This window comes from Sorex araneus, chromosome 5, assembly GCF_027595985.1.
Source record: "Sorex araneus isolate mSorAra2 chromosome 5, mSorAra2.pri, whole genome shotgun sequence".
Taxonomy (NCBI): Eukaryota; Metazoa; Chordata; class Mammalia; order Eulipotyphla; family Soricidae; genus Sorex; species Sorex araneus.
In genome coordinates this window covers 46,082,712-46,109,589 of record NC_073306.1, presented here as the reverse complement: position 1 = coordinate 46,109,589, position 26,878 = coordinate 46,082,712, and the positions used below count along the sequence as shown (strand labels likewise).

At 50.1% G+C, this 26,878-nt stretch overlaps 1 protein-coding gene across 5 annotated transcripts in view; it reads left to right on the top strand.

Annotated features, from left to right (window-relative positions):
* PTPRU (protein tyrosine phosphatase receptor type U) overlaps positions 1-26,878 on the top strand; it is a 78,761-nt gene that overhangs the window by 28,956 nt on the left and 22,927 nt on the right. For all 5 annotated transcript variants that reach the window (XM_055138613.1, XM_004603532.2, XM_055138612.1 and 2 more), the window contains exons 8-16: positions 3,811-4,119; positions 11,473-11,582; positions 11,836-12,037; positions 12,363-12,465; positions 13,485-13,758; positions 14,573-14,609; positions 15,249-15,387; positions 18,682-18,711; positions 21,050-21,207. In XM_055138613.1, the coding sequence (XP_054994588.1) occupies positions 3,811-4,119; positions 11,473-11,582; positions 11,836-12,037; positions 12,363-12,465; positions 13,485-13,758; positions 14,573-14,609; positions 15,249-15,387; positions 18,682-18,711; positions 21,050-21,207 (1,362 nt within the window). The remainder of the gene's footprint in view (positions 1-3,810; positions 4,120-11,472; positions 11,583-11,835; positions 12,038-12,362; positions 12,466-13,484; positions 13,759-14,572; positions 14,610-15,248; positions 15,388-18,681; positions 18,712-21,049; positions 21,208-26,878) is intronic.

Below are 26,878 nucleotides of genomic sequence, written 5' to 3'. Positions count from 1 at the left end.
CACCCCTCAATCAACATATCAGTCTGAGTCAACAAACTGTTTGAGCCTGGGATCTGCCCAGATTAAGTTGGGGGCGGGGGTGGGGGGGTGGGTAGAGAAAACAGAGAAATGTGATCGTTTTCTTTCCAAATACCCCTCAATCTAGCGAGGTAGATGGAAACTAACACTGCTGTTGGAAAGTAAGACACCGAAGAATGAGGTTGGAAATTTCATCCTCCAAGTTAGAGGCTGCCATTTGTTCTTTTAAAATTTTTTTTTTTTAAACTTTGAGCAGGTGCCAGTGTTTTTAGATCTGGAAATTTCACAGACAATCTGAATCTTGGCTTCTCTTAAAAAACGGGAGGCTTTGGCAACACCAAGCCTGTACTCCAGCGTGGCAAAGTCACCCACAGCTGCCCCTTGGGATGAGACCTTCCTGTCCGGTTTGCCATATCCTCACCCAGCCCACATCACCAGTTTGCATGGAACTTTCCAGGCCTTTCTCTAGAAGCATTAGGGAAATCTCTGTAGATTGAGAATGAGGAGATAATCCAAGTGGGAAATGGGTTTGCAGCCAGCCAGCAGCCCTCAGGGGGAGCGAGCCGGGAGAGGCAGACCTTGAATACCCTTGTGGGGTGGAAATTAGGACTGTCTCCCTTGTGGGAAGAAGGAAACTCATTCTGCACTGAGTCAAGATGAGGGCTTTGCTCCTAGCAGCTCATAGATCTTTTTGGTGGCCATGTGACTGGAGACGTGCCCACATGCCTGGGGCCCGGGGAAACAGGGCAGGTCCCTGGTGGAAATAGAAAGCTGTGTTGGCCTCCACTTGGGACCAGTGTCTAAACCTGTGCTATCTGTGCACGGCCGAGCTGAGAGCAGCAGCCCGCCTGGTGCTTCCCTTTGCAAGTTATTGTAACCGCCATCCTGAGCAAACAAATCATAAAACAATTCTCCGTTCCTATTTACGCTTAAAGAGGCCAAAGAGCATTACTTTCTGTTCATTACAAGGTGTGTCCTGAGGTCTTCTGACTGCAGATGGTTTGCAGCTGCTCAAGGTACAGAACTTGAGGGTAATGAACTGTGTTTTGCAGAGTCAGGGTGCAAGAGAGAAAAGGATCATTAGTGATGATCCTTCCTCATAAAATGAGGGCCTTTCTCCTCATTGTACAGGTGAGGAAATTGAGGTCTTAGAGATTTGCTTAAGATTCCACTACTGGTCCATCACACACACTGTGTTCTGGCTTTGCTTCTGAAGACTGTTTCTTTAGAAAATGGAACGAAGAGATAGAGAGAGAGCAAGGTGTTTGCCTTGCATGTGGTTGTCCCCAGCTTGATCCTGACATCATATATGGTTTTTTGAGCACTGCCAAGCGTGATCCCTGAGCACGGAGCCAGGAGTAAGCCCTGAATACTTCACAGTGTGCCTCCCCCGACAAAGAAAGTGAAAAAGTGAAATAAAGTGGGGTTAACACTCTGGCCTCACACAGCCATTAGGAGACTGGAAAACACAGTGATATGAGTTTCTTCCTTGTCGGGGTAACTGTCTCTGTCCTGAGGTGTTGGTGCATTAAGAATGGATCAAGAGGGGCTGGAGTAATAGTACAGTGGGTAAGGCATTTGCCTTGCATGTTGCCATTCTGAATTCAATCCCTGGTACCCCATGTCATCCCCTGAACATGGCCAGGAGTGATCCCTGAGCACAGAGCCAGGAGTAAGCCCTGCGTACCACCAGTTGTGGCCCTAAAACAAAACAAACAAACAAAAAAGAATGAATGAGGATCTGGGCTGGGGAAATAATACAGCAGGTAGGGCGCTTGTCTTGCATGTAGCTGACCTAGGTTCAATCCTCAGTATCCCCTATGGGTTCCTAAACACCCCCAGGAGTAATTCCTGAATGCAGAACCAGGAATAATTCCTGAGCATTGCCAGATGTGGCCCCCCAGATGCAATAAAACAAAAATGAGGGTGAGGATTGAGCATGGTGCCCAAGGATTCGGACTCAGCGATAACACAGCAGGTAGGGTGTTTGCCTTGCATGTGGCCAACCTGGGTTTGATTCCTCCGTTTCTCTCAGAGAGCCCGGCAAGCTGCCGAGAGTATCCTGCCCACATGGCAGAGCGTGGCAAGATACCTGTGGCATATTTGATATGCCAAAAATAGTAAAAAGTCTCACAATGGAGACATTACTGTGCCTGCTCAAGCAAATCTATGAACAACAGGACGACAGTGCTACAGTGCTACAGTGCCCAAGGATTCAGCCTACATTTACCCTCAACAATTTGTGATTAAGAAATATCTCGGGGCTGGAGCAATAGCACAGCGGGTAGGGTGTTTGCCTTGCACGCAGCCGACCCGGGTTCGATTCCCAGCATCCCATATAGTCCCTTAAGCACCGCCAGGGGTAATTCCTGAGTGCAGAGCCAGGAGTAACCCCTGTGCATCGCCAAGTGTGACCCCAAAAAGAAAAAAAAGAAATATCTCAACTTCATTTCTCCTGTCTGTAAAATGAGGAAGAGCCAAGATTACTAATGCTCTTTTTCTCTCTTGCACTTGGCTCTGGGAAATGCCATTTCATTCCTCATGATCCAGGGGAGTGGAGGTTAAAAGAGGGGAGTCCCAGCATCATCACCGTCTGTATGACCATGGGCAAGTCACTCAGTATCACTATGTCTTCAGTTCCACACCTCTCTGTAAGGCTAATAGTAATCCCTGTCTCGCTGGATTAGAGGATTAAGTGAGAGAATGCCTTCAATGTCTGGAGGAATGCCTGACAGATACATCCCCCTCACTCAAAGTAAATATTCATTGCATCTGCTGTTTTCTGTTCTTTATGTAACAGGGCATAGTTTCCTCTTTTCTTTGGCAGCCAGAGAACTCATCACTCATTTTGAACTTTATCTTTAGATCTACACAGGACCCAGTGACATGCATTACTGTATTCCTAATATTCCTTAGCATTATTTAATGATTTGACTTTCATTTTCCCCATTATCTTGACTTTTCTGGGGGAGAAGGAGTTTGGGGGCCATACCCAGTGTTACTCAGAATTTACTTCTGGCTCTGTGCTCAGGGGTCACTCCTAGTGGCTTTTAGGGGATTATTTGTGGGACTGGTGAAGGAACCTGGGTCAGCTGTTATGCAAAGAACGTGCCTTAACTCCTGTACTATCTTTATGGCCCTGATTTTTATGTATTATTCTATGTTTTAGAACAACTTTGAAATTAATTTTCAAAATTGCTTCATTCAGACTGGCTAGATAAATCATCTGGGATAATCTTGAATTGGAAAGTGAACCATGTTATTAAAAGTCAGTATTATTGGGGACTGGAGCGATAGCACAGCGGGTAGGGCGTTTGCCTTGCACACGGCCGACCCGGGTTCGATTCCTAACATCCCATATGGTACCTTGAGCACCGCCAGGGGTGATTCCTGAGTACAGAGCCAGGAGTGACCCCTGTGCATCGCCAGGTGTGACCCAAAAAGCAAAAAAAAAAAGTATTATTAACATTTGGGGGACCACTCCTGGTGGTACTTGTGGGATCCTGGGGTACCAGAGCCTGTCATCCCATTTTGAAGTTGAGGAAAATGAGGCTCAGAGAGGTAACTCAGCTAGTGGTTCGCCAGCTGCAAGAGGCAGGCCAGGATTCACTCATAGCCCTCCCAGAGCCTAAGGCAGGGATCTCCCTCCCAGTTTTGTGGTCTGGGAGTTCTCCTGACCTTTTGGGAAGATAGTAGGGGTGATTTCAGTCTGCGTGCTGATGTTCTCTCTCCCATTCTTCTTCCTCTTCTCTCTTCACTTCCTTTACCTTCTCTCTTCTTCTGGTTTCCTAGAGCCCATGCGGGCCCCCAAAGGCCTGGCCTTCGCAGAGATCCAGGCCCGCCAGCTGACACTGCAGTGGGAGCCCCTGGGCTACAACGTGACGCGGTGCCACACCTACACTGTGTCGCTGTGCTACCACTACACCCTGGGTAACAGCCACAACCAGACCGTCCGGGAGTGCGTGCAGATGGAGCGGGGGATCAATCGCCACACCATCAGGAACCTGCTGCCCTACCGCAGCGTCCATGTACGGCTCATCCTCACTAACCCCGAGGGCCGCAAGGAAGGCAAGGAAGTCACCTTCCAGACGGACGAGGATGGTAAGACTATCTGCCTTGATTCCCATGGCCCAGTGAACCGCTCACAGGCACCCCCATCTCTGGAACTGACATTTACCTGGGGAGTTTCTTGCTTAGAATTAAATCAACTGTGTAACAACAAAGTAATGATAGCTATCATTTGTTCTCTAGAGGACTTTGGGTTAAAGTGATATAATTTCTTCTTTAAATGTTTGGCATAACTCGTTAGGAAGTCATTAGGACTGGAGTTTTCTCTTATCCAAGTACTAACCAGGCCCAACCCTGCATAGCTTCCAAGATCAGATGAGATTGGATACATTCAGGGTGGACCTGAAGTTTTCTTTATGCTTATTAAATAACTGTTTTAATGATAAAAATAACTCTTGGACTATCCAGAGTTTCTGTTATTTCTATTGTTAATAAATAGTTATTATTATTTTTTTGGTGGGATCCACACTCAGAGTGCTCAGAGGATGCTCCTAGTGTCATAACCAGGGTTGCCCTGCACAGTGTTTGGGAGTCCATGTAATGCCAGGGATCCAATCTGGGTTTCTCAAGTGCAAAGGATGTGACCTAACTCTTCGAGACATAGCTATGACCCAGATTTTATGATTTATAATTTTAGTGGGAGGCTGTTTCCTGGGCTCCACTAGAAGTGTTCAGGGGCTACTCCTGGCTTCGTGTTGAGGGGTCATTTCTGGTAATTCTTGGTGTCAGTGATTGAAGTTAGGTTGGTGACATGCAAAGCGAGTGCCTTAACCCCTGTAACCATCTCTCTAGCCTTCAACGTTTTTCTGTTTATCTAATTTGGGTGTGCTGTGTTTTTAAGGAATTGGTTTATTTATACTAAATTTTGAAATTTCTTGTCAAATTTTGGGACAGTATTATCAGTTACTATCTATAGGATCTGTAGTGATAGCTCTTTTTCATTCAGGATACTGGTAATTTGTGTCATCCATTTTTCTTGTATCCATTTTATTAATCTTTCCCAAGAGTAAACTTCTGGCTTAGTGATTTTCTTTATTCTATACTTACTGTAGTTCCTTGATTTCCTTTTTGTATACTTTCTTTGCATCTGATTGATGGTTCTTTTAACTTTTTGAGGTGGAAGCTGAGATCATTGATTTTGAGACTTTCTTCATTTCTAATATCTGCAGTTGAAGCTACAAATTTCCCTCCAAGTTCCGATTTATTATAGTCCTCAAGTTATTTGTGTTTACTGCTCGTTGTCTCTCCCTGTGGACTACTCCCCGTTATGCTTGCTCTGGCTCTCTGGGTCTGAAGCTTTTATGCTTGGGCCAACAGTGTGTGCTGCGTGGGCCCAGTGGTGCTAAGGGACATCAGGGCTCTACCTGAGAGTGATTGGGAAACCATTGGGTGCCAGAGATTGAACTTGGGCCCAGTGTGCTTCCTGCCACTAGCCTGTGAGTTTTGATATGTTCCATCATCAGTATTATTCGATTCAAAGTATTTCCTAATCTTTGGTGTTTTTTTTCTTTGATCCAAGAGTTATTTAAAATTATATTGCTAATTTCTAAGCTACTACCATTATCTTTTTATACTGATTTCTAGTTTAATTGCATCTTCTTCAAAGTACATACTCTGTTTTAAGTCTTATGAAATTTGATACTTGTATTGCCCAGCGTATACAGTGTTGGCAAATGTTGCTTGTCTATTTGAAAAAAAAGTGTGCATTGTGTCATTGTGCTACTTAGGTCAAACTAAAACTTTTTAAGTGCTGACTACCTGTAAAGCTTTTTATACATCCATGGTTTAATACCCAGGACAGCTGTAGCAATTCAGGGCAGAATTTCACCTGCCTCTGGGAGGTTCTTCTCTGGCTGGTTAAGCAAACAAATTAACATCAGATAATTCATAGGAAAAAAGAACAAACTTAATTACATATGGATGTTTGCTCAATCAGTCCAAGAGAACCTCAGAGGCATATGGAATATTTTTCTCTATACCCCAGTTGTTTTGGTGACCTGAAATGGGATTTATCTAATTGGCTGGAGATTGCTTACTCCTGATAGGCTGCTCGGAGAGAGATCCTGGAATGCCTGATAATAGCTGACAAATAATGAATTTTTTTTCCCACTATGTGCATCCTTCTGAATCTCTCTGCAGGGACCTGATGGAAGCCAGTGTGATGAGATTATCTTTAAAAAATATTTAGATTAGCAGGAAGAAAATATTGATGAAACTAGGTGTTTGGAAATAGTGACTTTTGCCTTGGTAATCATTACTTAAGTACTCTGGTTTGAATGATTTACATATGGTTTGGGGCCATAGCCAGCTATGCTGGGTGTGTGTGGGTTATTCACAGCGGTGCTTAGGGGAATGATGCTATACTGGGGACCAAACCCAACCTTCCTACATTCAAAACATGCACATTAGCCTCTACCTGCCTTTTTTGTTTTTTGAGTCATACCCGGGCCCAAAAAAGGATTTCTCCTGGCTCTGTGCTCAGAGATTGCTCCTGGTGGGACTTGGGGGACCGTATACAATGCTAGCTAGGGATTGAACCTGGGTAAGCTGTGCATAAGGCAAGCGCCTTATTTGCTGTCCTGTCTCTCATAGCTCTTCGCATTTTCTCTTCAGCCTTGGTTTGGATTGTCTTGGTTAAACCTCGACTCACAGAGGCCTCTATTTGCTTTGGCTCTGTCTTTTGTGTTTTAATAAGGAAGGAAAAATTTAAGGTGCATGCAGTTTTCTAAGGAGCATATTTTTCTTTCTCCCCTTCCCTTCACTATTGTTGTCATGACCAGGGTGACACACACACTTGACCGTGGCACTCACAGAGGGTTGCACATCAGGTTTTAGTGCTTGCACACTCGGCCGAGTGCTCTCTGGGGGTCATTTTATAGTTGTGGAGATTCTGGCAGTTTCACCCGGGGGTGAGTGTTGCTCACACCTGTATACGTGATCACAGTATTGGTCACGGTGCTTGTACATGTTTAGTGGCAGTAGTCACTAGGGGTGGCACATTTTTATGGGGGGTCTTCCCAGCTGCCCTTGACCTGGCAGTGTGGGTCTGACCATTGTGTGCTGGGGTCTTGTCAATGCAGGGCTCCCTGGATCTATTTGTGCTCAGGGGCCACAAGCATGATTAGAGTGATGCTCAGGGGCCACTCGCGGTGCCAGTCATTAAACTCAGGGTGTCACCACTCTGAGGTATATTTTCTTGGTCCCAGCTACTTAAAAAAGAAAGTGGTAGTACTTGTCTACACTGGACCGTGGTTCTCTAGAGACCACGCACTCCACTGTAACCTGGGGCCTCCAGAGGGCAGAGACTGAGGGACTCTGGTGCCTGTGGGCCGCACAGGGATCAAACTCAGTCTCATGCTGGCAAGGCTAATGCTTTGCCACCGAGCTAAGGAAATCTCGGAAGCAAAACAGCTGCATATTGGGTGAATGTGGGTTAAATACTTGAAAGCTGGAATGCTTGCCTGGGCCAGGACTCACTTCAATCCCAGGCATCCCTGAGTACTGCTGAGTGTGGTTTTGGTGGCCCTGAGGACCCCTGGACCTGATTACTGAACTCTCCGGCCTCGTTGGCTGAGAGTCACTGGGCCCCAGGCACCCGAAACATTGCTTGGGAAACACTCCTATTCCTCACTCCCCAAATCTTTCAGGATGGGAAAAGTTGGTCACTTTTCCTATCATGGGTTATATTAGCACAGACTGCACGTAGAGTCCATGCAACAGGGTAAGGTGTTTTTGTAAAACAAAATATAATCCTGGTCTTGTGGCCAATCTCACTTACGTCTTGTTTGGTTCCCAGAGACCCAAGGCTTGGTTGGAGCTGTTCATGTGTATTCAGTCTCTCCTTTCGTCATGTTTTATGTGGCTTTGTGGCCTTTGGGCTTTTGCAACTGCTCTCCCAGGTGTCCGCCGCCCTGGAGGAAGCATGTGTCTGCATGCATCAGGCAGGCAGTCAAATGGGGCTCAGATAGGTTCAGACATTTGAGCTGTGAGAGGGAGGTTTTCATGACCACCTGGGAGTGTATTTTTTTTTCTTATAGTAAGCTTTTCTAGATATTGTGATACTGGGTTGAGTCACTATTGAATTGGAAAACTTCCAAACTGAAGAAAATGTAGAGTGCTTATAATCTATACACTTGTCTTGTTATTGGTACCTATGACACATTAAGTTGAGAAGTAAGGTAAAGAAGAATCTTGATTAGCTCCGGGAACTCTTTTAATAAGATCAGACTTACTACTACATCCTAGAAAAGATCAGCCTTTACGTGGTCCCCAGAACCACTCTTTATTTTTTTGTTGTTTTGTTTCCACATGTTATTCACAGAAACTCTCTTATGAAATAATCCTTCTGCCAAAGAGATATATCTTGGGATAGCCAATTTTGTTTCCTTACACAACCCTATACTATAGGCATTTTCTATTCCTGTTTTACAGATGAGATCATACAGCAAATAGATGGGTAGCAGAGCTGTGTTTCACACCTGGCTCTATAGCTTTTTCCTTTTAAACATTTTCCCCTCTCTTGCCTTTTCTATTGTTGCCATGTCTGAGGTTGCACACTTGGTCATGTGCTCACACACCTGGTTGTGCTCCTTCCTGTGTGTCACATGCTTGGTTGCAGTGTTTGCACACCCAGTTGTGGTGTTTGCACTTTGGCTGTGGTGTGCTTGGGAGTTGTGCCCTTATGGCACACGGGGATCACGACAGCAGAGCTGAGGTTCCCATTTGACTGTGTGGTACTGGTCCTCATACCTGCAAGATGGGAGGTGTTCTACTACTGAGGCCACTCCTTGGGTCCCAGAGTTGTCATTATTTTTGGAGGAAAGGGATATTGGGTCATACCTGGCACTTCTCAGAGGCTGTTCTTGCCTCAGTTCTCTGGAGTGACTCAGGGGATGTTCAGGGGATCAGATGGGGTGCTAGGAAACAGCTGGAGTTGGCGCCGAGAAGGCAAGTGCCTTAGCCTCGGTGCTATCTTTTAGGGCCCTGGAGTTGTCATTTTTAACATCTTTGCTCCACTGCAGGCACAGGTTCAAAGTCTTCCCTCACGTTCCTGCAAACCCCAGGTATACAAACCCCTGGGGTGATGGTTTTTCTTGTCTCCTCACATGCATACTTTACTGTTGTACAATTGGACTCTACAACCAAACTCAGCTCCCTCTTTGGTTTCCGCAAAACCCTCCTCATGGAGCAAAGTGCCTGGCCGCTATCCTGCCCTGGTACCCTGAGGACTTGCTGTAGGTGGGGTTTGGGGTAAGGATTGGAGGGATTTACCGTGAAGCTGTGCAGATGTAGAGAAGGAACTTTCCCCCCTCTCTTCTGCCCATCTTTGTTGGGACCCTACCAATAAGACTTAGAAGAGACAGATCAATAAGGAGAAGTCTATTGCAATCTTACACACATTTGGAAGTATTCAGGGATTAAAAAAAAACCTCAAAGGGGTTGTGAGAACTTGGATTTAACTGAAGGACAAAAATAATATATATATATATATTTTGGCCCAAACCTGTTCAGGTTTTACTCCTTTTTTTATGCTTAGGGATCATTCCTGGCTGGCTTAGGGGACCATATGGAATGCGGGGGATCAAACGTGGGCCAGTTGAGTGCAAAGCAAGTGCCCTATCTGTTATATTATATCTCTGGCCCAGGACAATACACTTAGAGATAAGAAGACAAAACTAAAGGGTCTTCTAGAGGCAGCAAATTGTGAGAAGGCGAATATGGGGGAATATTAATGGTAGATGAAGGCTAGTGAGTCATCATCCTTATGCGGAAGTGGCATATTTGGAGATGTCCTATCCCGCTACCCTTCCTAAAGAACCTCATTTTGGACATAAGTCCACATAAGACCCTTCAGGCCTGCTGCGCCTCCCTCCCTCCAAGACAGGTGGAGTTATTTGGCCTTCTTTCTCCCCCTCTTTGCCCTGCTCCTTCCTCCTCCCTCCAGGAACTGCTCTGTGTTTATATTTTTCACTTTTAATAAAAATATTAGTATCATACTGATAGCAAGTATGCTTATTTTTAAGTCAGTATAATGAATTCTCACAGACTGGACCCATCAGAATGGCCCCTACAAGGAAGAAGAAATAGCCTCACCAGCACCCCAAAGTTGACCCCTCGTCCTTGCCCTCTCCCATTCACAGTCTCTCAAGAATAACTGTTAATCCTTACTTATAATGCCAGAGATGACTTTTTGCTTGGGTTGACCTTTATATAAATAAACTCAGTTTATTCTTTTTATGACTGACTTCTTTCAACTTCATGCTTGGGAGATTCCGCCACATTGTGTATGCAGTTCTAGAGAATTTCTTCTCTCCGCTGAATAGTCCATTATGTGAATATACCACATTTATCATGTTTACTGTTGTTGGGCATTTGGATTGCTTCATTTTTAACTATTTTAAGTTGTCCTACAAATAAAATACTTGAAGATTTTTTTTTGGGTATCTATCTATCTATTTCTTATGGGTTTAAGTTTAAGAGTTGATTGGCTTGGTTTCAGGACACATGTTTGTAATAAGCAGATAATATTCAGACACCTTCTCAAGTGTTTCTATCAATTTAATATCCACAAGCTGTCTGTGGACATTTCACATACTTTGCATCCTTGCCAACACTTGCAATTGTCTTTTTCATGTGGTCATTTGGGTGGATGGTGGTGTTGCCATGGAAACTGTTAATTATAATAGGGACATCTTGCTGTCATTCATTGCCTTGTCTTAGGGTTTCAAGTACCCCACGAAGGTTTGTGAAGGTGTTTTCTAGAAGAATATTCTCTTGTGCCTGCTGTTTTGATGAAACTTTAAAACAAAAAACAATGGGAACAAAGCAAAACCATCTGAAAGGTTCCCGCCTGGCTAAAATGTTAACAGTGTTTACCTTTGGTGTTAGGATTGTAGGTACCATTAATTTTCTTTATGCTCACTTTAGTTTTCCGCATGGAACATATTGTTGGATAATTAGAAATATTTAGACAAGAAAACATCTCCGCCCATAATTTCGGTGTTGCAATGCAATTATTGTTTTTATTTCTCTGGCAATTGTCTATATTTTTTGAAAACCACTCAACTGGAACAAAACAGGAGTGTTCAGACATTCTTCCTTGCTGAAAATAAGCTTCACAGTAGCAAATGTGCCAGCTAAGCTTTCTGGAGTCCTGCGAAAATGGGCTGAATAATATGAAATGGCTGGAATTGGCCCTGGGCCTTTATGTACACCATTTAATTTGGCTGGGGAAGGGTGATCATCCATCCCACAGATGAGGAAACAGAGTCTCAGAGTTAGAGGAGCCCAGAACAACTTGGGAAATACAACGCTGAGGCCAGGGTTTAAATCTGCGGTGTCCTGCACTGGGCCACTTGCGCTGCCCTCACTTCCTTTCCCTTGCAGTGCCCGGAGGGATCTCAGCGGAGTCCCTCACCTTCACGCCCCTGGAGGACATGATCTTCCTCAAGTGGGAGGAGCCCCAGGAGCCCAACGGCCTCATCACTCAGTATGAGGTGGGTGGGGGCTCTGCCCAGGGGCCCGTGGTGGGAGGTGTTTGGGGTTGGGTGTCACCCAGTTTCCTCCATCTCTGACCAGCCTGACTCTGGAGGCAGAAGAAAGGCAAAAGTGCCCAGCGGCCTGGATCCCCACAGCCCCACAGAGCCTCTCCCCCTTTGCCCTGCCTGAGCCCCAGTCCACCTGAGCCCTGATGGGGGCAGGCTGCCCTCTAGCCTCCTGTGCCCGCCTACCGGCTCACTCTGTCCCCAGATCAGCTACCAGAGCATTGAGTCGTCAGACCCAGCCGTGAACGTGCCGGGCCCTCGACGGACCATCTCCAAGCTCCGCAACGAGACCTACCACGTCTTCTCCAACCTGCACCCGGGCACCACGTACCTGTTCTCCGTGCGGGCTCGTACCGGCAAAGGCTTCGGCCAGGCGGCACTCACTGAGATCACCACCAACATCTCTGGTGGGGGGTGCCCCACACCTGGCCTTTCCCTTTGGAGATGGCCAGAACCCCAGAGTCCTATGGGCAGTGGGGGCGAGGAGGGCTTGGGGGTGGTGGTGAGGGGTCCTGCTGAGCTAAATGTACCTGAGGTCAGGGGTCAGGGGCATTTACATTAGAGGGGTCAGGGGATTGTGGTCAGTGGCATCTGGTCAGGGGTCAGAGAAGCTCAGCTTGGCAGGAAGCTGCAGGCTAAGAACGAAGGGGATGAGGTTTGAGGGGACTGACAGCCTGGCTTTGCTGGCCCAGTGGCCAGTCTCTGTGCTGATGTCTTTGTCCCCTTCCCCAGCCCCCAGCTTTGATTATGCCGACATGCCGTCACCCCTGGGCGAGTCAGAGGACACCATCACTGTGCTACTGAGGCCGGCGCAGGGCCGAGGGGCCCCCATCAGGTGGGAAAGTGGGGACCAAGCAGTGGACTGTCGGGACCTACGGACAAGGTCCTACCCTTGCCCCAGTGCCCCCCCCCAACACCCACACTGGGTGCCCTTCCCACAGGCCTTTCCTCTCTAAGTGTCTGGAGGAAGGTTTGTCATGGGGACATGGCGAGGAAGAGAGCTGTGGGTGCTAGGGACGCCGCCACGGGCTGTAAAAGAAACATCTGGAGAGCAAGGCATTGGCACTTCTGCAACCCCCGCCCCTGCACCAGGCTGTCAGTGTGTGTGTGTGTGGGGGAGGGGTCACGGACTAAGATGTGACGGGAAATATTGATATTTGTCAGCATCCACTTGTTTGCTCTGGGCTTTGTTCCATGGAGAAAACATTTGGAGGAGTCACAGCTGAAGACTCTTGAAGAAAGCAATAGAAATAAATAGATACACACTTACAGGGACCAGGGGCTCAGAGGGCTTAGACCAGGGCCCCGAACTGGCAATGGTGCAGAGACTGCTGGCTGGGAGTAGCAGCAGCCGCAGGGGTGGCAGGGCTTAGGGATGGAGGGTTGGTGTGTCCTTGGTGGCTTGCTCAGTGACTGTCTCCCCACATCCCACATCTGCTCCAGGAGTCCAGCACCCCCAGTACCTAGCACACAATTCCTGAATAAGAGAACGAATAGCAAATCTTCTCTAACTTTAGTCCACTAAGACTGAGGGGGTGCCGGGGTGGAGCCAGAGCTTCAGAGGTCCCCGGGTCCCGTGGCAGCCCCGGGAAAGCTTGGGGAATCCATGGGGTTACAGGACCATGAGTGGCTCCCCTTGAGTAGCACCGGGACGTGACAGCATGGCTACTAGCCTGCTCTCCTTCCTCACCTCTTCTGCAGGCCACACGCCTGGCATCACCCCTGCTTTACAGAGCATAGACTCAGGGAGGTTAAGTTACTCCTCCTGTAGGGAGAGGCTGAGACAAGAGCAGCCTCCAGCTGGGCGGGCCCCCGACTTCCCCTCTGCCTCCTGAGCTCCCGGCTCCTGTCCAGTGTGTACCAGGTCGTGGTGGAGGAGGAGCGGCCGCGGAGGCTGCGGCGGGAGCCGGGCGGACAGGACTGCTTCCCGGTGCCACTGACCTTCGACGCGGCACTGGCCCGGGGCCTCGTGCACTACTTCGGGGCCGAACTGGCGGCCAGTAGCCTGTCTGAGGCCATGCCCTTCACCGTGGGGGACAACCAGACTTATCGAGGCTTCTGGAACCCACCGCTGGAGCCCAGGAAGGCCTATCTCATCTACTTCCAGGCAACAAGCCACCTGAAAGGGGTGAGAGACTGGCGAGGTGGTCGAGGGGTGGCGGGGGGGGGGGGCGGCAGGCTGGGACCACCTTGGAGATGGGCTCCAGAGGCCAGGTTCAGGCCCCGCCCCTGACCTGATCCTGACCACTCACAGAGCAGTGCTCTCCTGAAGCCATGCCCTGACCACGCCCTCCTCATAGAAGCTCCTCCCCTCCTGTGTCTAGACTCCGAAGTCTTCAGCTCTCTATGCCCTTTTGGAATTTCCTTCCCAGCCTAGCCCTTTGCTGTCTCTGCCTCCTCCCCAAGGGCCCGGCTGCTGATCTCAGGAGCCCAGAGGGTCCAGACCTTAAGACCAGGAGCTCTTTCCCACGAAGCCCCTTACCCTGCAGGCTTTTCCCTCCTCGCTATCTCCTTCCTAACCAGGCCTGGCCCTCCACCCTGTCATCACTCCCTTACCTTTGCTCATCTCATTCCAAAAGGTTTTTTTTTTTCTTTGCCATGATGGCATTGAACCGAATTCTAATGCATGCAAGGTGTAGTGCACTTTTGCACAGAACCATGTGGCCTCTAGCCTTCTCTGTCACTGAGAAAAACTTTTTTAAAAATGGAGGTCATGTTGGTTTACTGGAGTGCAAGTGTTTATGTGTTTTGGAGCAGAGTGTTCCCACACCTTGCCCACCACCAAAATGCCGGGGCAGTGCCCTGTTTCCAGGCACCTTCCCCCTGGCTCCCCAGCCCCTCCTCCTGCCAAGCTGGGTGATCTGCTTGAGGTCCCCAGGAGGGCTGGGCTGGGCTGGGGCTTCTTCCTTCAGCAGTGCTGAGACCCTGATCTCTGTCTCCAGGAGACGAGACTGAACTGCATCCGCATTGCCAGGAAAGGTGAGTCCCGCTGGGTACTTCAATCCTTGGGGAGCAACTTGCTCCCTGGTGGGCTCTGGGGTGTGGGACAGAAGGCAGTTCTGCAGGTCTGAGAACTGCAGGGGCCCAACGAAGAAAAGACCCCTATCCTCCTGCTCCTTCTCCCCTTGTGTGCGGCAGAGAGTGGGGTAACCCCTTCTCCAAGAGGGCTGCCATGGTTGGTCCTCCCTGCTGCTGGGCTGTGTATCCTCCCTCTGTTGTGAGGGATTGTCTGACTCAGGATAAGGAATGTGGGGGTCCCCATCCTGAGTTGTTCTGACCATGCCCTGGGTACGTAGCCCTCTCTATCACCTCCCAGGAAGCCGGGGAGTGGGGAGGTGGGTGGTGGTAGGGATCCTCCCACCCCCCCATCTTCTGAGGGAGGGGGAGGATTTGAGTGGTGGAGAGCAGAGGGAAGCTATTCTCCTCAGGGGACAGTGCGTGAGCAAGAGGCTATAGCAGTGCTCAGAGGTGAGGAGTGTGTGTGTGTGTGTGTGTGTGTGTGTGTGTGTGTGTGTGTGTGTGTGTGTGTGGTGATCTCTCTGCTGTTCCTGGGATGGGGGAGGGCGTGAGGTAGCCTCTTACTCCCCTCTGATCCTTTGTCCTGCTTTGGTCTCCCAGCTGCCTGCAAGGAAAGCAAGAGGCCCTTGGAGGTGTCCCAGAGGTCGGAGGAGATGGGGCTCATCCTTGGCATCTGTGCCGGGGGCCTTGCTGTCCTCATCCTCCTCCTGGGCGCCATTATAATCATCATCCGCAAGGGGTGAGTGAGTGAGGCCGGGCCCTGCCCACCTGCGCTTCTGGGCTTCTGGCCCTCGGGCCTGGTGGGCTTGTGGTGGGTGGCAATCGCCTGGCGAGTGTGTGGAGGGCTGCCAGCCTGGGCATCAGGCCTGTGCATGGGCCTGGGAGGCCAGAGATCCTGCCCAGGAAGCTGTCCCAGAGCCACGTGACTGGAGCCCAGGTCTGGCTGGTGCCAAGGGCCACGTGTCTGGAACAGAGACGCTGGCATGCTGCCAGGGAGCTGTGCCAGAGGTGGCAGTGCCCTCCTGAGTCTGCCGGGCTCCCCATACAGTATGCAGGGATCTGACTGCACCCAGCCCTTCCCACCTCTGGCAAGGTCTGCCCTGACAGGGGAGCATGGCCCCCTCCCTTAGCCCAGCACCCAGAGCCACGGCTCTTCCTGGCCCTCCCCCTTCCTTCCCTGGGCTCCGAGGGGCCTCCGGGCCCCTGGTCCAGGCATGGCCTCCTTCCTGCCCCTCTGGCCCCACCTCAAAGATCCCCTTTTAGGTGTGGGTTTCCCAGCGGTTGAGTCAAGATCAAGGGGTGGGGGCTGGAATCTAGAACTGTGGAGGCACCGAGCCCAAACCTAAGCTGCCAGGTAGTTTAAGGACGGTTCAGCTCTTGGATTTCACATCGTTTTAAAGCCGCAGAATATGTCCTTAAAAGTCCAAATAAACCACCTCAGGGGTAGCGGGGGTGGGGGGGCAGCTGGTGGCTGAGGCTCTGGTTGGAGCTGAATAAGGGCTGCCACCCTGATCTCCTCTCCTCTCCCCTCCCCTACACACACACACACATACACACATACACACACACACACACACACACACACACGAGGCACATTTCTCACGGATAGCCATTCTGTCATCCAGGCAGCCGGAGGCAGAGCTCCCTACCCTCTCCCCACAGCTTCCAGGCTGGGCATCCTTGCAGGTTGGTCCAGCTATTCAGATCCAGAGGAATAGCCCAGCTGGCCTGGGGCTGAGCCATGCGTGAGGCCAGGCATGGACAAGACAGAGTCTGGGGGTAGGGCCCGCCCATGGGGTGGCTGTGGTCTGTCAGTGGCGGAGAAGGGGGGCAATCAACTCTTTGAGTTTTCCTTTCCTGGTTCCTGTGCTGCTTCCTAAGACAAAATACTTCAAACCAGTGTTTCTCCAATGGGGGCTCCCCCCGGCTGCCCATCCCCAGGGCCGGGTTCGGGAGGCAGGACCTTCCGAGCCCCTTTCTCCTCCAACTCAGCAGGTGGAGGGAGCTGGGAAGACCATCGCTTCCTGCTGGAGCAGCCCCGGGATCATTATTGACTGTCCTTGTTTAGAGGAGGAACAGGAAACTCGCAGAGGCGGAGCTCTTCATTGATTTCCCTCACTTATCGATTACTCGATTCCGTGGAATATTTATGGATGCACCTTAATGGGGCTGCCCTAGTGGGGATCCAGCTTTCCTCTTCTGTAGCCACCGGGGCAGCCTGGCATCCAGGCAGAGTGTGAGGGAAGAGTAGGGCGGGGTGAGGGGCAGAGAGGGGGAAGCGGCTATAACTTAGTGGGTAACAGCCCGAGGTGCCTGTGTGCCCCAGGGCTGCCCTCAGTAGAGTCCAGAGGCCCGCAGTGCCAGGCGCAATCCCATGGCCTTGAGTATGCACAGCAAGTTCTCTTTTTTTGTTTCAAAAGGCGCGACTTTCATTTTTTAATGTCAGCGTAGTATTCCGTTGAGTGTATGTGTGTGTATATGTATATACACACACGTGCATACACATATATTATAACTCTTCATCCAGTCAAGGAATTGATATAATAGTTTAAAGATAACATAAATTATATAATTTTCATTAGCCAAGTGTTCTTTTTTTTTTTTTGAATCACTGTGAGATAGACCCTTACAAAGCTGTTCATAGTTAGCACGGCAAGTTCTTTGCCACATGAATCGCAGCCTGTTCCCCTTTTGTTCCCTCTGCTGGTATCAGCAGAGAAGCAGAGAGACCCTTCCTCCAGCCAGCCCCTGCCCGCCACCTGCCCAGCCCTCCCGCTCTTCTCTCCTTCCTTCTATTCCCATCTGCGGGGCTCCTGGCGGAGTCCATTCCTTGGGTCTCTGCTGACGGGCTGCTGTGGGGGGTATGGGTGGGGGTCCCTGAGTGTGGTGGGGGTCTGGTCTTGGGCAGGAACCCCTGCATTCTGACACTGGCCCCCACAGAGAGGCTGAGAGACCCAGGCTCGAGACTGAGCTGCCTCCCGGATGGGGTCCCCCTGCTCTGCGCCCTTCCTGCCGGGGCTCTAGGCTGTCCTGCTGCGGGTTCCCAGGAGGGACCCTGGCCCCTTCACCTACCCCCACTCGGTGTTGTCTGAGGGAGGGGCTGCCCCAGTTTCCAGCAAGTCCCACTGGATCCCACAACGGCCCTCAGCCCTGCATAGGTGTGTGCGAAGGGCTGTCTCAGGGCACAGGGACCTGCAGGGTGCGGGCACAGGGACGGGATCTGCAGGGTGTGTGGGTGCCAGCTTGGGGGAGTGCTTCTCTCTTGAGGGTGTGAGTGGACTGCTTATGGATGTTTGGTCATGTGTGAGTGTGCCGTGTGGGTGCATGTCTGTGGAGGTCACATTGGTGTGATCCTGTGAGCATGTCTGAACGTGAGGGTGTGTGTTTTCATGGCGCCTGCAAGCGTGTCTGAGTGTGAGGATGGGTGTTTCTGTGGTGCCCGTGAGAGTGTCTGAGTGTGAGGGTGTGTGTGTTTCCATGGCGCCTGCGAGTGTATCTGAGTGTGCGGGTGTGTGCATGTCGGTGGCACCCTTGAGCATGTCTGAGCATGCGAATGTGTGTTTCCGTGGTGCCTTTGAGTGTGTCTGAGTGTGGTGTGTGTATTTCTGTGACATGAGAGTGTGTCTGAGCGTGAGGGTGTGTGTGGCGCCTGTGAGTGTGTCAGAGTGCAGGAGTATGCGTTTTCGTGGTGCCTATGAGCATGTCTGAGCATGCGGATGTGTGTTTTCATGGCACCCATGAGTGTGTCTGGGTGTGTGGCGTGCTGTTTTCCTGGGTGTGAGTGTGTGTGAAGCTGTTCTCCCAGGCGTCTCTGCACCCCTTACCCCAGCAGCCGACCAGGGACCAGCATCTGGTCCTCAGGGGCTGAGCCGGGTCATCTTTGGGCCCAGGGAGCCCCTTGGACTCTCCTGGCCTGGCTCGGCCTCTCCCTGCTGGTTGCAGGGGCCACAGCCCCTCTGTGCTACCTGCCCGGGCTCTGCCTGGCCTGCGGGGGCATTGTGTCCACGCTGGCCTTTCTCTTTGCACGCTGCAGGAGGGACCACTATGCCTACTCCTACTACCCGTAAGTAGCCTGCTCCCCCTCCCCCTCTGGTCAGGCCTCCCCTGCCTGGCCCAAGGCTCACCTCTCAGAGCACCTATGTGTGAGTCCCCTCTGCTCCTTCTCCACAGCGTCCCCTCCTCTGTGGAGGTTCCCATGCTGGCTGGGCCTCAGCTGGGGTCAGGCCTGCCTCTGTCCTGCCACCTCCCTGGCCTCTGTGCTCTGCCCAGGCTCCTTAGGTCCCCCCTTCCTGTGAGCTTCTTCAGCTCAGTGTGCCCCAGCTTCCTCCAGGGTCCTGAAGGTGCAGAATGTGCACACCCGTTTGACAGAGGGGGAACGGGACGCAGGCTCAGAGGGGGACAGGGGGTTCACAGGTAGCGCTGGAACTGGGCTGCAGCCTGGCCTCTGATCCCACGACCTCCTGGAGTGACTCTGGCTTCTGTGAGTCTGAAACCTTCCAGAATATTCTACAGACCTGAGCTGGCTCTCCTGCTTGCACACGGGCTCTCCCCTCTTCCTCCCTGCACGCACTGCTTGCGTTGGGGTGACACGAGGTTTCCAGCAGCTGAGACCCCATCAGCTGTCAGGGCTTCCCCTGGGCTGCCATGGGGATCCTCCCGGAGGGGCCAGTGAATTGCAAACCAGGCACGGAACTTTCCAGAGTGTCCATGTTCATTCCTGCTTCACCTCCCCTGAGCTTGTGGGGGTGGGGACCCCGAGTCTGTGACATCCCTACCCCTTGGATCAGTCCCCTTGGATTCCCTTGTGCTGCTTCCTGCTGGGCCAGAGGCTTGGGGGAACAACCTGTGCTCCCCATGTAGCTGTGTCCGTGTCCTCTCGGAGAGCACCTGTTGGGCCCCAGTGTCCAACCAGCTGAGCCTGTCCTCTGCCCGTGGTCCCCGTCTGTCCCCATGCTGTGCTGGTGTCACCTTTCCTCCCTCTCTCCCCTTGCCGTCATCCTCCTGGTTCCCTGCTCTCTTCTTACCTCCCTTCTCTGCTGATGATCAGGGGCTCAGGCTTGGCCACGGAAGCTTCCCCACATGCCCCTGGTGACCTTGGGTGACAGTGGTGCAGACAGAGAAGGCTTGTCCTCTCTGTGCAGCTGCTCCTAGAGTTCCTCAGGGTGCCCCAGCAAGGACAGAGCCCTGTGTCCTGGTGGCAGCACTGTCCTTCCCCGGGACTTTGAGCACTTAGCCTCCTCCTCCCCCCCTTCCTTTTTTTCCTCCTCTTCTTCCTCCTCCTCCTCCTTCTCCTCCTTCTCCTCTTCTTCCTCTCCTCCTCCTCCTCCCTCACCCTCCTCCACCTCCTCCTCCTTCTTCTTCCTCCATCTGCTCCTCCTCTTCCCTCCTCCACCTCCTCCTCCTCCTTCTTCTTCCTCCATCTGCTCCTCCTCTTCCCTCCTCCACCTCCTCCTCCTCCTCCTCCTCCCTCTTCCTCCTCCTCCTTCACCCGCCCCCCTGCCAAGTCATCAGCATCTCTGGTCCTTTCTCTGGTGCACCCGCAGCCTGTGTGCTGTAGCTGCACGGTGGACCGCACTCCCTCACCCTCTTTCCCCATGATGGGGTTCTCAGCTCCTCTCAGACTGGGCGCCACCTCCACAGCCACCCCCGTCCCCAGTACCTTGTTCCTCTGACCCTCCATCTGGGAGCTGCGCCCCCACCTCCCCTGCCTGCATCCTCATTTTGATAGCTGTCCCACAGGGCTGGACTGTTCAGGCCCCTTCCTGAGGGGTCCCTCCAGGAGCTCAGCTGCCTCGGGTTGGGGGTTGGCCTCTCGCCTCCTGTGGGCTGGGGCTGTGACAGCTACTCGACTCTGCGTGGCTCTCTGCCTGTCTAGAGAGGCCTGGGTGGGACCATGCTGGGTGGTACGGGTAAGAAGCAGCCACGCTTGGGGTTCACTCTGGGTCCTGGCTGAGCTTTGTGCCCGCCATGGGGGGCTGCTGTCCATCCTCAATGGAGAGAGAGTTCCAGGGACACTGGGAGAAAGAAGGTGGGTTCGGGGGGCTGGGACTGGACAGTCACCTCAGCTTTCGATGGGCTGGCTGCTGGTGACATACAGAGAGACTCAGTGTGGGGTACACTAATAGTTCCTGAACCCCCAGGGACAGCTCTGCAGGAGCCAGGTTCCCCCCATGGTCCCCGGGGTGCCGGGGCCCTACTGACCCCTTGTTGGGGAAGCCGCATTTCTCGGGGTCTATCGAGGGAAGATGGACACAGAGTCCTAGTCTAGAGTGCCTCCCAATGGCTCCAGTGTCATCTGTCCCCCCACCTGATCCCCCAAGTCCTCAGTGCTGGTTCTCTCCCCTCACTTCTGGATGCGTCCTGCCCTGCTCAGACCTGTCTTTCTCACCCACTGTTGTCAGGAAGCCGGTAAATATGACCAAGGCCACTGTCAACTACCGCCAGGAGAAGACGCACATGATGAGCGCTGTGGACCGCAGCTTCACGGACCAGAGCACGCTGCAGGAGGATGAACGGCTGGGCCTCTCCTTCATGGACACTCACGGCTACAGCCCACGTGGTGAGTGCCCCGCCGCTCTGCATCCTGCCCCCCTTTGGAGGACACAGAGAACAAATACTGACACATCTGTCTCACTCCTGCTGGGCTCCAGCTCCAGCACTGGGAGTACAGAGCAGGCCCGATGTTACCCTTGACCAGACTGGGCCTAGGCTGGCTGCAGGCACTTGGGAGAGGGGAATGTTCTGGATCAGAGGGTGTCAGAGCGGTCCCCCTGCTTCCTGTGTGTGAGAGGCAGGGCATGGAGAGAGGCAGAGCTGGACTTGCAGCTCAGACCCCCTTAGCTATGTCACCTGGGGCAAGTCTCCTCACCTCCCTGGGTGTCTGATTACTCACGGATGCAATGGGGACGCTTGTCATCGCTGACGGTAGCAGCCAGGAAAATAAAGGAGATTGTGTGTGCATGGCTTTCGGCAGCAGGGAGAGAATGAGCCAGTGCTGCATGCTAAATCGCTTCATCGCGCGTCTTCTTATTCTAGCGAGTGTTGTTCTGTGCAGGAGTAAGTGTGATGCTTATGAAAGTCATACAGTGATGATAATGCAGTAAACACGGGCGAGCCTCACTGGAGGAATTAGAACGTCATTGGGGAGCTCTCTCTAGGCATACCCCACCTCCCACGAAGGCATAAGTATTCCCCTGATATTTGTGTAAGTAACAGTCTTCCTTTATTTTTTTTTCCCCTACTGTGTGCCTATATCCCCAAATGGTGCTTTATATAACTTGGCTCATTTTTGAGCTTTTGAGAAATGAAATAACGATTTTTTTTAGCTCAACGTCATATCTCTAGTATTTATCCAGGTGGTGGTTCCGTAACTCATTTATTTTCTCTGATGTCTAGTTTTCCAGTGTGTGATTACATCACGATTTATTTCTCTATTCAGCCATCTAGGGACCTTTGATTTGCTTCTGGTTTTCTTGTTATTGCAAATGAAGCGGCTGGGAACATTCTGAAATGCGTCTCCAGATGCCCGTGCGCAAGAATTCTAGTTGCGCTGCTGGCTCTGCAGTCTCTGCTCGCCCCGCTTCCTCTGACAGCCAGAGGGTTTCCCCTATGACTTTGGGAGCGCCTTTGCCCCGGTTCCTGGGTCCAAGAGTTGGTTCTGTTTTCCAGCAGCATCAAAGTTTCCCAAGCCGCTTCATTTGTGCCAAACAGGTTTGTTTGAAATGGCAATTCTCCGTCATCTTCATTTGCATGTCTCTGATTACTAATGAGGTGGGAGCATATTTCCAAATCCTTATTGGCCATTCAGGTTTCTTCCTTCAAAACCTGCCTGTTCTTTTGCCTAATTTTTGATTCTTTTCTGTTGCTTTCTTACTGGTTTCTAGGAGTTCTTTGTGTATTTGGGGCGATAATAGTTTGTCACTTATGAATTGCAAATTGCCTTTTCCAAGGCGTGGTTCATTGTTGCAGATCTTTGGATGAACAGACTTTTTAAAATTTTTGTTTTGTTGCCACACGCAGTGTTGCTCAGGGCAGGCTCAGGAGATCGTTATGGGTGTAGGGGATTGAAGTTGGGGCAGCTGTGTGCACAACAAGTGCCCCCTCCGTTGTTCTATCTCTCCAGCCCCTGAATGAACAGTTTTGTTTTTTTAATTTAAATTTCACTGCTGTTCAGCTCATCGATATTTTCTTTTCTCTTTCGGCAATGTCCGGCAGTATTCAGGGCTTACTCCTGCTTCTGCACTCAGAGATCACTCCCGGCAGGGCTGGGGAGACCCTATGTGGTGCCAGGGATCAAACCCAGGTTGGCTGAATGCAAAGCAAGCACTCTTCCTGCTGTACTATCTCTCCAGCCCACATCCATCTCTTTGTTTCTGACATCTACTTTTTTTTTGGTTTTTGGTCACACCTGGCAATGCACAGGGATTCCTCCTGGTATTGCACTCAGGAATTACTCCTGGCGGTGCTCAGGGGACCATATGGGATGCTGGAATCGAACCCGGGTAGGCCACATGCAAGGCAAACGCCCTATCCGCTATCACTCCAGCCCCTCTGACATCTACTTTTTGTGTATTCTTAAATAATAATTCCCATGGAAGATAATAAAATGTTCCCCCCTTCATCCCTTCCCTTTGTTGATGTTGTTCCAATGTCCAGAAATTATGTGCGTGCTTCACCATGGTGAACACTTGGCGGGGTTTGAACACTTGGCTGTGGGACCCAGTGGGCTTCACACTTTGTTCACTGCACTCCTTCCACACGTACTCACTGGGGGCCACACTCTGTCGCTGTGGTGCAGTGCTCCCTAAAGGCTGCTGGGGGACTCTCACATGTACTCTCCTGGTACTACGCTCCTGGCTGCTGTGTTAGCTGCTTTGTCTGTGGTACTTGCATGCAGCTGCTGCAGTGCAGCCAAAAGTCACTGTCAGCGTAGATAGTGCTTTACATGTGCAGTGACACCAGGGACCAAACTTGTGGCTTCACACTCACAAGTCGTGTGCCTTAGCTGAGGAGCCATCTCCTGCCCCCTGCAAAATTTTTCTGAAACTGCTAATATTTTGCATTTTACATTTTTATTCTTTGTTTTTTTAGGGGGTTGGGAAAGATCTGAGAATCAAACATGCAAAGCAAGTGCTCTACCACCATGCCACATCTCCAGCACCTTGAACTTCATATTTAATCTTTATACGTATGTTATTGGGCTGGAGCGATAGCACAGTGATTGGGCATTCGCCTTTCACGTGGCCGACACCAGTTCTATTCCTCCGCCCCTCTCGGAGAGCCCGGCAAGCTACTGAGAGTATCGAGCCCACACAGCAGAGCCTTGCAAGCTACCTGTGCGTATTGGATATGCCAAAAACAGTAACAATAAGTCTCTCAATGAGAGACGTTACTGGTGCCCGCTCGAACAAATCGAGAGCAACAGGATGACAGTGACAGTAACGTCTGTCATTGACTTTTTTTTTCTTTTTGGGTCACACCTGGCAATGCACAGGGGTTACTCCTGGCTCTGCACTTAGGAATTACTCCTGGCGGTGCTCAGGGGACCGTATGGGATGCTGGGATTTGAACCCAGGTCGGCCGCGTGCAAGGCAAACGCCCTACCCGCTGTGCTATCGCTCCAGCCCCTGTCATTGACTTTTGTGAGTGGAATTAAGGGTTTCATTTTATCTTTTCTATGGGGAAAACCAGCTGTCCCAGGATCTTTTATTAGTCTGTATTTGTTCTCCACTGACTCAGTGCCACTCTTAACATGTATCACATTTCCACATATGTGCAGATACTTTTTGGCTTTCTATTCTTTCACTAGTCAATCCACACTAATTGCTGTAGTTGTCAGAGTCTTGGACAACACTGAAACATGAAACATGAAGCCTTCCCAGCTTTGTTCTGGTTCCGGACATCTTGTCTACATTTGTCCTCATCCTTTCTCTTACAAATGTTATTATTTTAATTTTTTTTTGTTTTGTTTTGGCGCTATACCTGGTGGTGCTCAGGCCTGACTCCTGGCTCTGGGCTCAGGGAACTCCGTGGGGGCTGGAGTCTGGAACCAGGTCAACTGAGTGCAGGTCAAGCATCCTACCCACTGTACTATCTCTGCAGTCCCATTTCTTATAAATTTTAGAATCACCTTTTCAATTTTTTTTTTGCTTTTTGGGTCACACCTGGCGATGCACAGGGGTTACTCCTGGCTCTGCACTCAGGAATTACCCCTGGCCATGCTCAGGGGACCATATGGGATGCTGGGATTTTGACCCCGGGTCGGCCGCGTGCAAGGCAAACGCCCTACCCGCTGTACTATCTCTCCAGCCCCCACACCTTTTCAAGTTTCTTGGAAAACATTTTTTGGGTGAATTTGTATTGAATCTATAATACATTTGGGAAGAAACTACATCTTATAAAGTTTTCTGTGCGCTATGTTGAATGCCTTTCAATAATCTTCATCTTGAAATCTTCAATATTTTTTATTAGATAAACACTTAAGAGCCTTCTGTTTTTGATGTTCATTGCAAATGGTGCATTTTTTTTTGTTTCTGTGGTAAAGTATACATGCCATGAAATTTGCCATCTTAGTAATTTTATTTATTTGTGGTACAGGTGATCGAATCCAGAATTTTACACATGCAAGGCAAGTGTTCTACCTATGGGCTACCTCCAGCCCTTAACCATTTCATTTATTCATTACTTATTCTAGAGGGGATCCCAGTTGGTTTTATGGAAGCCTGAGGGCACCCATTGGTGATTTTTGTTTAATTGGGCCAGGGGTTCAATTCAGGGGCCCAAGGATGTGATAATGCTCAGGCTTTATGGGGCCAGGAGTTTCCTGGGTCACACTCAGGGCTCTCTAGGGATGCACCTGGCGTTGCTTAGGGAACCAGGTGGTGCCAGGAATCCAACCTGGATCTAGCATATCACCTCACTGTCAGACTCTTTCCTAGCCTCTGGCCTCTAACCATTTTAAAGTGTGCAACACAAACACTTAAAATATTGTGCAACCCATCACTACTGTAGCTCTGTTCATCCTGTAAAATGGAAAAATCTTTCCCCATTCAATAATAACTCTCAGTTACCCCTCTTCTCAGCCCCTGGCAATCCCTAACCTATTTTCTATCTCTTCGATTTTGACCACTCTGAGTATCTCATTTAATAAAGGAGTGATATTGTGTTTGTCTTTTTTTTTGTGACAGGCTCATTTCATTTAGCATTATGTTCTCAAATTTCATTTCTTTTTTAAGGAAAGTGTTCCATTGAAGTGTATATATTTTCCTTATCCAGTCAACCATTGCTGGACACTTGGTTCTTTCCATGTTTTATCTAACATGTGCTACCATGTACAAGGTCTCCAGAATACTGAATCTAGAAGTTTGGGGCTTTATGGTGCCTTCCAGACAGTGCTCTGGGGATTCTGATGACCAGAGATGTTCGACCAACTATGCTGAATGGTTCAGTGCTTGGTCCCAGAAATGCAGAGATGCTTGGACCCAACTGTTCTGGGGCCCCCCTGGACAACCCTTTGTGGGTACTTAGATGGGAATTGGTGCTGTAGGTGTACCCTGGAATCACATATGCAAAACCTATACCCCTGCCCCCATAGATTGCTCCAGCCCTAGTTTTTCCTTTTCCTTTTTAGCCAGTTGTTTGCCTTAGGTATTTATATTCTACATATGAGTTAAACCATCTTAAAACTTTCACTTACATATTTCACTGAGCATAATAGTTTCAAGTTTCATTTATTTTGTCCTCAAAGGCACATTTCCATCTTTTTTAAACGGCAGACTAGTATTCCATTGATTATGTACTCTGAAAATTTATTCATCCATCCATTCATTAATGAACATTTAGGTTGATCCTATGTTTTTGCTATTGCGAATAATGCTGCTATATCTTTTCAAATTAGTGTTTCATATTTTTTGGGTGAATGCTTAGAGTAGTATTGCTGAAATCCATGATAGATTTTAAACTCTAAATTTATTTAAAGGAATACGAAATTGCTTAAATTTTTATGCTTTTATTATTTCATTTACTTTTTTGTTTATTTTGGTGGCTAGACCCGGCCATGCTCAGGGTGCTCAGGAGAACATATGTGATGCCAGGGATCAAGCTAGGGCCAATAGCTTACAAGGCTGTATCTCTCTAGCCCAAACTTTATATATTTTTAAAAAAGTCACTTTTAATAAGTTATATTTGTCTGGGAATTTGCATGTTTCACTTCCAGTTCATCAAAACATACT